We start from the raw sequence: 16377 nt of genomic DNA on the forward strand, positions 1-16377 counted from the left end.
CCACAGTCATTCTCGGGGCTACCTAGGAAGCAGAATGTTAATGAATTTCCCCCTCAGTTTAGGTTTTGGTATAAAAGCTGTTTGGAGAATAAATATGGGTGATTTTCAGGATGTGAACTGAGGATTTCATGCAGGACCCCTGAAAACGCCCTCCCAATAAAATCACGTGAGTTGTGTCTTTATTCCCACACCTCCCCTCTGGTCTGAGAAATAATTTATGGTCCGGGCTGGTACGGACCATGACAAGACATGAATGAAAAAGATCAGATGTTATTAATAAGAAAAGGGAATTATAGTGCTAACCGTATTACATCAGAATATACCAAATACGGTCCCTTAGAACTCTGCTGTAGACTTAGTCTGATGGACTTGCAAGAGCTGTTCCTTTAAGCACGATGAATTAAAATATGAAGATTAGGATTTAGGAAAGGTCACAGTTCTGCTTGTTGTTATGCATGATTTCAACCTAAGCAGTTGGACGCCAGAATGGTAGGTTCAGCAGGCAGCCCATTCTACTGTGGTTCAGGAGACAGCTCATCAGTAGCAATTCATGAACCAATTCCCCCTGGGGTTCTTAATGTTCCCAGTATATTATTTCTGTGCTTGGCCATGGAATGTGTTCTGGCTAGTAGACATTAACAAGCATGCACATCGGGGCTGTCCTTTTGAATGCTTCTTCCGAAAATGCACTTTCCAAATTCCAAGAAACTTGAATTAGATGAGAAGCGCAGGGGAGAAGGCCCTGGGGAGCACATCAGGCTAGCCATCTTAGACACATCAGTCTCAAATTTAATTCACAGTGCAACACTACGGCATGAGTGGCCTAGGGAGCAGGAGACTGAGAGAGGTACTCATTTAGCCCATAGAATCACAAGGGGAATAAATGATCATTTCTTATCCCAAAAGGTGGTTTTAGATAGTTCACAATTACACGGGTCCAAGAAGCACCATTATAAGTTCTGATAAGAACCCTCCTGTTGAGCACAGCAATTCAATATCTGTTGAGGAATTTTGCCACTTTTGTTATTGCCACTTTTATTATAGTTAGGTATGTTTACAAATAATTATAATATGTATCTTCTATTATGCAATTCTATCATTTTAGATATTGTCTCCCTATTTAACACATTTTTTTTGGATTTTGTGATTATTCCAAAACAGACTTTATTACTCAGCAGACAGACATACAGATAAAAGAAAGTACTGGTTGAATAGAAATGCCAAATTAACTTCGTGACACACCTTCAGAGAATCATTGAAGAATACGTGAAGAGACTACTGAAGTCATCACGCACCTTGAATGCAAGCTACAGAGAAACCCAGCAGGAACTGAGCTGGAAGGTTTCTCCCTTCCAGGTAGCTTACATAGTGCCGTACAGTGTTCTGTAGGCTGCCAGAGGCACTAAAGACAAAAGTTTTTACTCGGCTGTGAACTTTATTAACCAATCTGCCAGGCAAGACGTGCTCATGGCTGAAACAGTGACTCAACCATTATGGGGGAAACCAGTTCCTCTCTGGGACAGACTCTGGGGGCTGCTCCACAAGAGGAAATCCAGGCCTACTTCTTTAAGTCAGAAACCCTGATTAAAGTGGTTGCAGGCCCAAAGAAGGAACCTATTACTGCTGCTGAGCTAAAGGGAAACAGCATCAAACTTCCTTCTGATATCTCTGTTTACACCCACAGACAAAGGCTATGCTCAGCCTTAACCAGAGAAGCGCCTCATAAATGGTTGTTGATGAATGTAGAGAGCCATAGCTTCACAAGATGCTGAGAAGAATGGACAGTTGAAGACTCAGACCTAAACAAGATGTTTGTTCAATCTCCTTAAGGCTCAGGAAAAGTGAAGAATAGGAAGCAGAAAGAATATGAGAGCCGGAAGACAGGGAGAAGGGCTGTGAAAAACCATCTTCATAGCATGATATGGCCACAGCAACCATGAACTCACAGCCGCTTTTCCTAGTAGTACTGGGCCTGTACAAGTTCATCCCACCAACAGTCTGCTGTGAATGGTGAAGGGGCTCATTGGAACAGACCACTACTGCTGAATGATTAGCTACTAACAGATTCTGGGAGAGTGGCAAGTTGGTCTCCTCTTATGTACCCTCTGGTGAGTGCAGCAGGCGCTAATAATTCCAAAGCCATGGTCATATAAACAGCCTCATTAAACTCTGTGTGACACAAAACCAAACCCCAAGTCATAAGTGTCAGGAAAGAGGTTGGTAGAAAGGAAGGGATCATGGTAGCGGTAGGAGCAGAGATAGGAGAGGTTGTGAGAGAATGAAAGGATATACATGCACATGTAGGAAACTGACAAAGGCTATTAAGAAGAATGATAATTTCAAATTATTTTGTATTATTGGGACTATGTATGGATAATTAAAAACGAAATGAATAAAACTAAAGCTATAACTATGGAGAAAAACTCAAGCACATGAATCCCTAGCTATGGTTCCTATTGCTGTGATAAAGACGATGACCAAGACAGGTTGTGGTGGCACACGCCTTTAACCCCAGTACTCAAAAGGCAGAGGACAGTAGATCTCTATGAGTTTGAGACCAGCCTGGTCTACATAGTAAATTCCAGTCCAGCCAAGGGTACCTACTGAAATCCTGTTTCAAAAGACAAAGCACAACTAACAAGAAGATCACATGCAAAATCAGTTTAGGAGGAAAGTGTTTATTTCGGCTTATAATTCTCACATCACACTTCATCACTGAGGGAATCATGACAGGAACTCTGGAGGCAGAGGCCAAGGAAGGGTGCTACTTACTGGCTTGCTTAATTTGTTTTCTTATTCATCCCAGGATCACCTACTAGGGAAAGCACCACCCATAATGACCTGGGCCCTCCCACATCAATTATTAATCAAGAAAATGCCCCCACAGACTTGCCTACATGCTGATCTTAGGGAGGCATTTCTTGACTTGAGGTCCGATTTTCTCAGATGACTTTAGCTTGTGTAAAGACAGGATGTGTAAAACAGACAAACTAAAATTCAATACCCTGATGAAGATCAAGGCATCACTCCACGCAAAGAATAAGGCAACTTTACATTCATTTATTAACCAACCTCATCAAATTTTCAAACCTAAAAAATGGAAGAAAATGCATGATGTCCTTGCTGCTGTTGCTCTCCTGACCTAACCGATGCCGCTTCTCCTCTCTATGCCGTGCTGTCTTAAACACAACATCTCAGGTGCAGCTGCATCCCTCTGGGCAGCCACACTCATTTATTTTCCCCTTTGCAGAGACATGCAGAAGTTGCTAGTCATCTCTTCGCATATATGCATTTCTGCATTTCAGCATTTGTCTGAATCTGGGGTGGCTTAGATTTCACACTGTGGCACCGTATAGTGGGCATCAGTCTCTCTGGCAGTTTAGGTTTTGAAAATCATCCACGTTGACTTATGGCGCTCTGTTTCACTCACCTGAAGGTCCTTGACATTACCCACTGAGAAAATAGTATTAGTTGTTCGTTTTAATCTCATTTACTCTCTAAAATAAAGATGGTCAACGTTTACCTTTTTTTTCAAGTGTCAGAAACCTTGCCGAAAGAATGCAAGGCATTTCAGTATCAAATGTAGAGTGGAAGTAAATGTTCACTCTTAAGATTGAGGTAGAAATACAAAAATAGTATACCTTTTGATCACGGTAAGAGCCCCAATTACTACCTAATGTTCATTTGAGGACATCCTTGTATCTAATGTGTTCCTTAAAAGTGTCATGTATATTTTGAGTGAGCAGACACACAAAAAGTCATGTATCTCTTAACCGAAAGTGATACGGCTTATCACTTCAAACATTGAGGGTCCAACTGGCCTTGCCCTATAGTTATTGCAAAGAAGAACAATCTAGCAATGGTTCTAAAATTAATTACCTCAGTTCATATTCCCAATCTATAGCTACATGGGAAAATACTAACACTTTAAGATCTGAAAAAAGTACATGTAATTACATGAAAGTATAAATTGCATGAGTTATATAATTTGTTTAAATGTTCAATTCAGTGAAGCAATATTTTTGTGGTAGTATGCTGCATTGTATTTTTGTGGTAGTATGCTGCATTGTATTTTTGTGGTAGTATGCTGCAGGTGGATAGCTATACCAGTATATTCAATATCATGGAAAATCTGCAGTAACTTGACAAATCAACACCGTCTGGGACTCAGGATTGGAGTTGACCTACCTGTCCACGGCTATGGCAACCAAGGTGAAGACCGAAGCCGAAACTGATATTCCCTGCACCAGACCACTGATCTTGCACATGCTGCTTCCAAATGGCCACCCTGGATGGGAAATGGAATAGTCCTTTGAGGAGATTATTTTAATGCACTATATTGCAAATATGAACAAAAAGACAAGAAATGAAAGCAGCCTCAGAACAACGTGTTCGTGCGCTGTCTCCTGTTAATTTCTATGGACAGAGTGTTTCATTAATGTACTGTTCATGATGAAAACTAGCACAGCAACTATTATATCTGAGACACAATAAGAAATAATTCACACCTACCACTGTGTTTAATCCACAGGGGAAGATTTGAACCTGTTTTCTAACTCATAGTATCTCTAGAAAAGGAAAAAAAAAAAAACCCACAAACAAACAAATACACACCTTGCCCCAGTGTAGCAGCTTAAAATGACTGTAAGTTTCTAGAGTGCAAACCATCAAATCTTTGCTTTAAGTGATCAAAGCAGCCAGAACATTAATTTTCTAATTTGGAAATACACCTCATAAATTGTGAGGGACTGGGAATTACATATGAAAAAAATATACACAATATACAATTTACATAACAGTGATGTTCAGAATAAAGACTCCTGATCAAGAGTGGAAGTATGGGTTGCTTAACCAAACCTCAGTGACTAGAGAAACAAGTTGTCAGAGCAGTTTGACCTTCTGAACACCCTATTGCTTTAAAAAAAGATAGCTTCTCTCAGATTTTAAAATTTATTTTTCAAAAAATCCTCATTTCTTTTTAAAAATCAAACTACTCATATCCAATTTCAATTAACCCAAATACCACAAGGGAATCTATTTTAGCAGGCATCCCTACTTAGATTTGCCTTTTCTTTATTTCACTTTGTTTTTTGAGACAAGGTTTTGCTATGTTGCTCAGATTGCCCTCAAACTTGCAATTTTCCCACTTCGGTCTCCCAGACAGTCTAGACCATAGATTCCCCAGGGAGTCTATTAAACACATAGGACCTCACACTAAAACACAGTGCTAGAAATTCTTAATGTTAGAAAGCCTCAAACACAAAATAAAGGGGCTCTAAGAAAAGACTATGTAATAGAAAATTGACACAAAAATAGAATTAACACATTATCAGTAATGTCAGAAATATAAAATGATATTACAGAAACATACAGAAAATAAACAAAAATAGGTCAAGTGATTTAACGGAAATGAAGAACTCAAGATGAAAGTTGAGAAAACCCTTCTCTGTGCCACAGTATTGGGAATTGAGCCCAGAATCCTGTATAGGCTAGGTAAACATTCTGACCTACATACTTAGTCTTTGGATTTTAAAAAAGAATTTATTGTAAAATTAGCTGTGTGTGTGTGTGTGTGTGTGTGTGTGTGTGTATAGGCAAATACAGGTGATGTATTTTCAAATGGCCTCAGAGGCCAAAGAGAGCATCAAATCCCTCCCAAAGCTAGAGTTATAGGTAGTTTTGAGGCAACCAACAAGGGTGCTGGGAACTGAATCTAGGTCACTGGGACCTGCTCTTAAGCATTAAGCAATCTGTCTAGTCCCAAACCTGTGGATTTGGAGGATGGTGTTTTTATGTTGATCAGGCAGAACTTTAACTTACAATCCTTGAAACGTATTGGCTTTCAGATTGAAAGGAGTAGTTTATATCCAGTGCAATCAATAAACCAATTTCCAAGCCCTAATTTCATGAAATTCAGAACATTAAGGATAAAGAAAACTAAAAATGCTTTTAGGAAGAAAAAAAATGTGCAACTCAAATAAAAGACAGAAAGAGAATCAGAAATGTTCAACAGTAACTCAGCATTTCTGAGACGTAACAAAAAAGTAATCACCTTAAAATTCTGAGAGAAAAATTTCCCAGCCCAGAATTTTTCACATAGCTAGCTACAATCAAGTGTGAGAGCTAAACAAAGACATCTAGAGATGTGTCAGTTCTCAGAAATGTTTTATCCCAGTGTGCTATTTCTTAGGAAGGAATAAAGTAGAAAGAAGATGTGGTATCAGAAAACAGAGTACTAAGTGCAAAGAGAAGCCGAGAAGATTACGAGGGTATCAGTGGGGAGACAGCTAACAATAACAGCAATTCCTATCATAACCAATAGAGGAGGTGAAGGGTTTGAATGCATGTTTGTGTTTATGTGGTATAAGTGGATTACTAAAATGGAATTTCTCTCTTATGTAGCTTAGAAAACATAAAATGACATTAGTTGTATGTTACTTAGATATATGGTCATAATTACGAAAAATAAAGACAGGAAATACTACATGTGGCCTCCTATTTGGAAACAAAATCAAGAGTAGAGTACAGTGGAGTGATTTATGCACAAAATATTAATCATTTAATTCAAAATAACTATAGCAGTAAACTGAGTGTCATGAGAGGGTAGGAGATTTGAAATAGCTTGTTCTACTACAGATAACTTTACTATGTTGCAATTATTTCATTATTTTTCTATATTGGTGGGAATGTGAACATCCCAACTGTTGTTTCTCAATTGACACAACAGTATTAAATTAACACTAAATGAAAACCCTATTGGAACCAAGAAATACACCATTCCTGCACCTCTAGAACATGTGAGGTGGCACAAAGGAGTGATAGCAGGGGTCCAAAAGTGTGGGAGCGAAGTTGTTGCTCTCAAACCACATATCTATTTGATTATTGCATGTTTTGCTTAAAATAGTCATCTTATGAAGATAGATACCTGGAACACTCCTGGGAACTCAATAAGTATGTGTAAATATTTGTTAGTCATATTGGTTTTAAAAAATACTGATTGGCCAGTAGCCAGGTAGGAAGTATAGGTGGGGCAACCAGACTAGGAGAATTCTGGGAAGAGGAAAGGGAGAGACACAGTTACCAGCCAGACACAGAGGAAGTAAGATGAGAATACCTCACCGAGAAATAGAACCAAGCCTCATGGCCAAACATTTAAAAGAATTATGGGTTAATTTAAGTTGTAAGAGTTAGTAATAAACCTGAGATAAGAGATCAATTAATATAAGCCTCTCTGCATTTATTTGGGACTGAATGGATCCAGGACCAGGAGGGACAGAAACTTCTATCTACAAATGGCACCCAACATGGGGCTCAAACTCATGACCCTGAGATTAAGAACCTCATGTTCTTTTGACTGAGCTAGTTGAGATAGAAACTTCTGCCTACAATTTTCTCAGGTCATCTTTATACCACACATAACTCAACATACCTGCAATGATGTTATCCAGCAATGTGATAGGCATGCAGAATATTCCAACCAGTAAATCACTTATTGCCAGGTTTAAGATGAAGAAATTGGTGACAGTGTGCATGTGTTTGTTTCTTATTACAATAAAGCAAACTACAGTGTTTCCCACCATGCACAGGAAAAAGATCAGGAAGTAGGAACTAATGAAGATTGCTGCCACTTGAGGCTGGTGAAGATAATAGTTGACATAGGTGATGTTGATATCAGAGTACCAATAATGCTGCGTGTCATTGCTGCTCCAGGTGTGATTCCAGTTTTCTGAGGCGTTTAAGTCCCATTTCTTGCTCATGGTGGACCTTAAAAAAGGAGAAGTAGAAAAGAAAAGATTAGTGAGAAATTGGTAGGGATTACTTCTGTGTTGGAGTTTAATAAGAGGGGTGCAATCCTTCAGTTGCCAAGTCTGGCTGATAAGACCTTTGTCTCACAGCCTCTCACTGGGCACTGTGCCCTATCCTCTTGTCACAGTCTTACACCAGAAACCTTGAAACCCTGCATCAACATGGAGAACGGCTCGACCTTTATCATTTACTCAAGGATTGTGCTATGACCAATGAGATGTAACTCTTGCAACATTTTTTTCCTTTTTGCCTCAAGCCTCCTATAAAAAGTGTTTTTTTAAACTAGGCGAACAATGAAGTAAGAGAGAATTGAAACAAAAAAGAACCAGAAAGAATTAGAACTTAGAAGAAAATTGGAGGACAGAAGAATAGACAGAAAAATAAAGAACATGACCTGAAAAGCACATGTGTGAATGTATTCCATACTGCTCAGATAGAAAAACATTAATTTCAGTTTTCTGTGCTGTGTAGCTTTTCTTCAAACCCTGGGTGTAGCCTTGAGAGCTGGTCTCTCAGGCTATTAATACTTCCCCTAGAATTCTTGTTCTTAATTTTACACTATAACCCACTTAACACAATTCAGAGTATATAACATAGAGACTCAGTATATATTTGGCATTATTTTCCTCTCTCCTTCCCTCCCTGCCTCCCTCTCACCCTTTCTCCTTTTCTACCTTTTTGCCTTTTTTGTTTTAATGGGATTTACTTTAACCACATATATGCTATATTCAGAAACATGATACCAAAATGTAAAATATCTACAGTGTACCTTTTGTTCATATAAACTTTTGTCCAAAAAATGACCTCAAAACCTAAGTACTAATCCTTAATCTGAAAATAATTTAGGTTCATGAAGGGGCAAGACAAGGGATAGAGTCACCAGGCTAACCCTTTCAGGAGTGCTTTTCTGTCATCTTTCTTGGAACTAAGGTGAACTTCTTTGTTCTTTTGCTTATTTAACAAAATGTGCCATGACTACCATATGCTAGACAGTGTTCCAAGTGGAAATACAACTATGCAAGAACCAAGTCTCAACTCCAGACTTGAAATTCAGTCAATGGGCACTGAAACCACTTCACAGCCCTTGTGAAAGCCAGTTTTACACCACTGTTCCCAGCTATCTCATGTTACCAGGTAGATATTACAGAATTAGTCATAACAATAACAACAAAAAAACCTGGAAAACTTTAAGAAAGAGGGGGCTTTTTCTTTAGGCTTCCTTAAAAAAATGGCGAATAATATTTATCAGCATATCAGTGACTTGAATGAGGCCTTAGAGAAAAGACAGGGGCTCAAAAAAAAAGGGGATAGTTAGGAAGGTCAAAAAAGAAATTATGTAACTCTATCAGAAAAACAGAAAAGTAGGCTAGAAAAATTTATAAAGTACAATAAATTCAGAAATGTGGAAAACTAGAAAGACAATATGACATTGTAAGCATGTCTTCACAATAGACAAAATCAAGATCATGTCCATGAAATGAAATAAGCCTGTAAATTAAATTACATCTCAAATGAAGTTTATATGCAGCCCCTTTAATTTCATAATGGCAATAAAGTTTTCCATCTTGCTTTTCATTTTTCAGATATCTGATATTCCAACGTAACTAACTTTATGACAGTGATAAAATCATAAAGAAATGCAAAAAGAAGGTTATAATAAATAAAGAGCTTTAAGAATGGAGCCAATCAACCCATACATATGAGTAAAACTCCATAAGCAAGTCCATATACTCTAGTTTGACATAGAAAAAGCTCATTTAAAAGCTCTGTGATGAAAATTGGTGAAAATTTGAGATTACATCTGCCAATTAGAATCCCTGGAAAGAAGCTGTGTGTGCAAAGAGCGCTGGACTGATAGAACTGCAGTGATGTGGAGAGGCTGGAATGTTCTAAGTTCAGAGATTAATAACTTTTTTTGGGCTAGGTTTAGCCCTACGAAGAACCATTCCTTGCTCATAAAAGTTAAAAGTCTTTTGGACTTGGTGGTCTCCCGTTAGATCTGTCCCACCGCCGTCTCAATGGGTAAACGCACTCCTCACGGTCCTGACTTCCTTGCTCATGATCTCCCTCCTTTTGCTCCTCATCGGGACCTTGGGAGCTCAGTCCGGTGCTCCTATGTGGGGCTCTGTCATTTTCTCCATCCAATGCCAGGTGAAGGTTCTATAGTGATATACAAGATATTCATGAGTATGGCAATAGGATCTGGACATTTCTGGCACCCTCTCCTCAGCTGCCCAAGGACCTAGCTGGGGGCGTCTGATGGAACAGGGGACCAAACCGGGCTCTCTGAATGTGGCTGACGGTGGAGGAGGACTGAAAAACCAAGGACAAAGGCAATGAATGTGAACTCTACAGCATGGACGGGCTCACTGTGAGCCTTAACCTTCACCTGGCGATGGATGGAGATAGAGACAGAGCCCCACATTGGAGCACCGGACTGAGCTCCCAAAGTTCTGATGAGGAGCGGATGGAGAGAGATCATGAGAAAGAAAGTCAGAACCATGAGGGATGCGTTCACCCACTGAGACGGCAGGACAGAACTAATGGGAGACCACCAAGTCCACTTGGAATGGGACTGATGGAACATGCGACCAAATCGGACTCTCTGAGGGTGGCTGATGGTGGAGGCTGACCAAGGAGCCAAGGACAATGGCGATGGGCTTGGTCTCTACGACATGGACGGGCTCTGTGTGAGCCTTGTCAGTTTGGTTGCTCACCTTCCTGGACCTGGGGGGAGTTGGGAGGACCTTGGACTCAACATAGTGTAGAGAACCCTGATGGCTGTTTGGCCTCAAGAGGGAGGGAGTGGGGGTGTGGGTGGAGGGGAGGGGAGGGAAGGGGGAGGAGGAGGGGAGAAGATGGCAATTTTTAATAAAAAATAAATAAACTGGGAAAAAAAAGTCTTTTGGAATCTTTTTAAAGGAGACCCCTAGCTTCCACCAATCTGAAGGTTACAAACATCATTCAGCAGCAGCTGAGGCCTATAGGAAAGCTTCTCCCATCTTGCTGCACCCGTACCTTTCTGATGGAAGCACAAATGTGTCTTAAACATGTATCGATTTATGACTTTGTTCTGTGAAACTATAAAACTCCCTCCACATCGAAACAATGAATTTTTGATAACCTTAATTTGTGTTCCCATGGCCATGGTCGTTCAAATTTGGCTCTAGGCTAAACTTTCTCTGTTCCCTTTAAAGTGGGAGCTCTGCTTTTTGTCTCCTCACACTTAGTAAGTGTAGTTTTCACAAAGCAATAGCAGAGGCAGCAGGGAAAAAAATGCATCGGTACAAATAGTCTGTGTTGCTGTTCTTTCATTCCTGTTAATAGATGTGTAAATAAGTTTAAAACAGCTATTATGGAGTATTGAAATTGTACAACTTTGTTACCCATATAAATATTGAGATTCATCCTACACTAAAGTGATCAACTTCAGTGACCTGTTTGAACATGGAATCACTTAATGCATTTTAATTGCATGCTTTGTGTGTACCACAAATGCTCCAACCCTGATGCTACTGGTGGCTATGAAGCTCCTGGGACTCCAGACTGTTTGAGAACCAGGGAAACACTTCAATTACTGTTCCTGACTAGAATAATCAAAGGTGCTGCAATCGGGAGGGGCTACTTCTCCTGGTCTCTTACATAATCTAGCTCATGGGAAGACAAGAAAATAATATTCAGGAGACATAAATGGAACTAAAGACTCCAAAAATGCATAAGGGGTTACATAACAATAAATGGCCAGAAGAGAGAGAGAGAGAGAGAGAGATAGAGAGAGAGAGAGAGAGAGAGAGAGAGAGAGAGAGAGAGAGAGAGAGAGAGAGAGAGACTGGCATGAAGAGCAAAATGGGAAGAAAGGAAGTGGTCATAACCCACCCACTTAGCAGTGTAAGTGGTATTAAAGATAATCAGAATAGCTCCTCAATCCTTCTTCTCCCCCCTCCCTTGATTTTTTTCTTTTCTTTCTAACTCGTGACTTTTCTTCCACCTTATACTTGTTGGAAGAACAACCCCAGCATGTCAAGCACACCTCTAATAAAGAAATGGGTGTAATGATTATTAACATTTGGAGGACGAGGTATTGTTCTGACCTTCCCAGCCCTCTTAAATAGTCACTGCAAATTTATAAAGACCACAATCCTGGGTCGGGTGGTGGTGGGCATGCACCTTTAATCCCTGCATTCAGGAGGCAGATGCAGGTGTATCTCTGTGAGTTTGAGAGCAGCCTGGTCTACTAAAGTTAGTTCCAGGACAGGCTTCAAAGAGACAGAGGAACCCTGTCTCAAAAAACCATACCAAAACAACAACAAAATGACGGCAATCCTGAGAAATCAAATAAAATAACAAGAGTCACAAAGAGAAAGCACTTGAATCCCAACCTGAATGTATTTCCATGGGCAAGCCAGAGGGAGTGTGAGGAACACTGAGAGCTGAGCGATGCTCAACAGTGCTAAGGAAGACCACGGGCTTGTGAGAGCATTCAGGTAACAGGCCTGAGAATAGCTGGCATGGTTCCCCCAAATTACTATATGAGAGAGAGGTATGCAATGTTTGCAGCACTCTTGGGAGACACAGTGCTCTGGAAGGGCCATAGCGTAAGTAGGAAGACTGGGAGATGCCATGTGCAAGGACCAACAGCCGGCTGAGGTTAGGGGTAGAAAGCAAGAGTGGGAGGGTTTCCATGTTTAGTTGACTTTAACCAAATCTATCCTCATAGTAGACAGTCTGTATTATTAGAGACGAGAGCCTGTGTCTTTCTATCTAAATTACTGCCTAAGTCACCTTCCTGGAGTTTTAAATGGTCATGAGTAAGAACTTTTGCTAACTCCCTACATGTTTTAAGGCAACAAATTATAAATAGCACAGGATACCAAGATGGTGGAGAGAATGACCGGTGCATGATTTTTGGTCCCCAGAGCTTTGTTGTTAATGGAGCTCACAGGTGCAAAGAGCTTGTTATCTGTAACTTATAAAGGCGTGAGTGAGATGGTGCCAACAGCTTTGACTAGGTGGTGTCTTTCCTGTAGCGAAGCACCCCAGGCCAAAGGGGCCCCCTTGTCACCAGAAACTAGACTAGTGCTCTCCCGTTTGTTACCATGTCTATGAACTTCTTACTGCAGAGAAGTCTGTGTAAATATACTAGACCACTGGAGTGTATTTGAATTTGCCAAGCTAACTGCTGTAGTTCCATGAGATGAGCCTTTGATTCAATAAACATTCAAAGCAAGCTAGTAAATTGCATTGACTGTTATTATGAAAATGCCTTCTCTGAGGAGAAGGTCAGAGGAGTTAAGGACGACAGGGGCTCACGTGACAAAAAGAGGCAAGCTAATAAGTTCAGCTAAAATTCAAAGATCTGGGAATTACAAGGACTGGAGCAAGTAACAGCAGTCCTGAAACCATACAAATACCCAGCTTACAGGCACTGCCAAGGACCAGGGTGAATCTGGTTGCTTTGGCTTTGCCATGGGGTCTTTGTTTTTTAATCTAAGAATCATAATGGTTCCTATTTACAATGGCACCATCAAAAATACTTGAATTTGAGCAGGGGCCCGAGTTGAAACAGTTTCTAAAGGATTGTCAAAAAATGGAGATCTACAATGTCCTGCTATGATGCTAATTTGGTTGCTCAGATAACACTGGCTATTTCTGAGACCAGAAATAGAGACTGTAGCTAATGACAGGAATGAAATAGTTCAATGTGTACTTTTCTTATGCTTGAGCACAAAATCCATCTAAGATCTGTTCTAATTAAGTATTGAAGTCATTTGCTAGCATCTCACTGAGTACTGGCTTAACCCATACAAAAGAAAGATACCAGGCAATTTTGAACCTAGGACACCAAGGTAAAGTTAGAGGCATTTAAATATTAATCAAGTCTCATAGCAAAAGTTGTTCATGAATTAAAAAGTAATGTATTGGGAAACAGTGGGAGATGAGCAAATTCAAGGAAGGCAATCCCTTACATGAAGGCAGTTTTGCTTTGAGGGCTATAGGATCGGCAATGAAACACCCAGGGGACCTCTCTAACCCCATCTCTGCATGCCCGTTTTCTAAACATTGGCTCACAGTTGAGCACAAGAAGGCACATGGCTTGCTGCTGAATATTCCTGGGTGTGCCATTGTGTGGCTGTAAACCGCCAGTGACATACAATGTGCAGGACAAAAGCTTAAGTAGATGTTGCTCAAATCCCCTTCATCTGCAGCCAGTGACCTTGTTATATAGTCATGGAAATGGACACCCATTGAAAGCGGTCTCCTGAGAACTGAGAAGATTTAAACTATGTCACTAACAACCAATTGCTAAGGCCAGATGTAGAATAAGGCACATGCTTTAGCCAGATTTCTAGAGCTCATCACATAGCGTGGCTTCAAATTTGCATTGTTGGGTTAATGAGACAGAGGGACACTCCAAGGAAAAGATTCAATCGAACCTGACTGTGAAAATTGGGCTATTGAGGTAGAATCTGAAAGATATGATGCTAAATGAAATAAGTTGCCAGGGGACGGATGCGATCTGATTTAACTTATATGAGATTCATGAAATAGCTAAACTCAAAGAAACAGAAAATAGAACAGGGGTTACCTGGGGCAAGAAAGGGTACAATGTGTAGATTGTTCAGTTACACAAAATTAATTAGCGATTGAGACCTGTTCTAAAGCCCATAATTAGCAAGCCTACAAGTATTGCCATGATCTGAATGTTTAATAAGACCCCTCAAATCCCTGTACTGAAACGTAGCTCTCAAACCTAAAAGTATTAAGGAGTCTTGAAGAAGTGATTAAGTCAAGACAGAGCATTTAAAAGGATCAGCTGCTGTATAAAGACAAATTAAAGTTGCCTGCTTGCTTTTCTGCCCTACAATGATACAATTATGAGGTTCCATCTGGGAACGCAGACCTGGCACCAGAAAGTGAAGCTGCTATCATCTTGATCCTGGATTTACCAGGCATGAGACCCTTGAAAAGTCAATTTCTGATCCCTACACAACTTCGTAATCTAAGATGCTTTATTACATCAACCCAAATTGACTAAGACCTGAACTTAGACATTTGTGTGTCATGTCAAAGTTTTATTTCTTAATTTTATTGTTTTGGTATGGGACAACTTTACGATTCCTTCTATATACAAACTTTCCACATTTCCCAGGAGACATGGCCAGGGAAGAGCATCATTAGCAATGCTGTTATGCTTGTCGGTTTTGTGGCAAATCACATTCCTGCTGAACTGGAAAGTTCAACACAAGTAAGAGGTTTGTTAGAGTAGATTATAGCAAATAGCTGGAAAGCCATTTGATTCCAGGCCCTAGAAAGAAGGCAAGCATGCTATTTCTATGCCAATTCAGCAGGGCAAAGAGAATAATTACGACCATCTGTCTCAGATCTGGTTCTGGCTAATAGCCAATATTAAAAAAAAAAATCTTTAGATTTCTTTTCCCTGGAAAATAAAAGATTGGGTTACCATCAGTCTGTAATTTGAAAATTAGAAAGAAAAAAAAAACCTTATTATCCCAAATGATGTTGTGCTGGTTTCCAATACCTGCTGTGCCTATAGCTACGTCAAACTGTTCGCTACAGCTCTATGGTCTTTTGAGGGTGTATAAGTCTGTTAATAAGACTGGATGAGAAAAGATTTACACACATGATGCTCACTAGAATTCGGAAATGATGGTCGGAGAAGCTGAGCTGGAGCTTCCCGAGCTTGCTCTTCAGCTTTTGTTCTCGACTTGCCTGCATTTCTGTTTTCCTTCATTTTCATTATCTGGTCCCTATCCTTACCTTTGAGCTGCACATGGACAAGTTAGGCACAGAGAAACCTGAAAAGTCCCGCTTCTTTCTCATGCTGCAGTGAGGTATTCCACAGACCAGGCAGCTTGTTTACTTTCCTGAGAGCTCAGGGACGCTAGCAGTATCGTTGTGACTCTTTGGTCCACAGTCGTTATCATGTTCTGTGGAGAAATGCTGGCTCTTTTTATAGCCTTGAGAAATCTTACATCTCCTGCTACAGCTTGTCAGATGCCCCCCTCGCCCCAACACGCTGGCCACACGCACCCCCAATTCACTTGCCTTTCACCCACACCTCTCACAGTGACGTCTTCAAGAATTACTCAAATGCATGGTCTAGTGTGCAGAAACTTGTTTGTCTCTGATTTACTCCTTTCAATTACTTTTGTTCAGATTTCCTGATGAAAATTATACAGAAGCTTTTAAATGTGTTGTAAAAATACCAATCAATTATTCTGTCAGCATTTCACACACATTCCAAGTATGAAACAATCATTCCCACTGTGTTACAGTTAGTCATTTCAACTCTTTCATATGTTACATTCATTTCTATGTTGAATTTTTGAACAGTTAGACTATGGAAAGACGCCCACGAATGGCAGATTGATTCATTTGCTGTGGTGCCTAATACTATCCATGAGTATATTTATTGCACTTCAAGCGCCTATAATTTGAATATTTAATTAGATTTTTTAAAACGATTTTGTTTTTTACTTCCAATTGCATGTATATATGTGTGATAGCATGTTTTAATGAATATGACTGTGGTGTCCACAGAGGTCAGCA

At 40.0% G+C, this 16377-nt stretch overlaps 1 protein-coding gene across 9 annotated transcripts in view; it reads right to left on the reverse strand.

Moving 5' to 3' along the window:
• The window catches only part of Npffr2 (neuropeptide FF receptor 2), a 157383-nt gene that overhangs the window by 50615 nt on the left and 90391 nt on the right, over positions 1–16377 (reverse strand). For all 9 annotated transcript variants that reach the window (XM_038343753.1, XM_038343762.1, XM_038343748.1 and 6 more), the window contains 2 exons: positions 7430–7764; positions 4189–4288 (listed from right to left, as the gene is read on the reverse strand). In XM_038343753.1, the coding sequence (XP_038199681.1) occupies positions 4189–4288; positions 7430–7764 (435 nt within the window). The remainder of the gene's footprint in view (positions 1–4188; positions 4289–7429; positions 7765–16377) is intronic.

The sequence above is a fragment of the Arvicola amphibius genome, chromosome 1, assembly GCF_903992535.2.
Source record: "Arvicola amphibius chromosome 1, mArvAmp1.2, whole genome shotgun sequence".
Lineage (NCBI taxonomy): Eukaryota > Metazoa > Chordata > Mammalia > Rodentia > Cricetidae > Arvicola > Arvicola amphibius.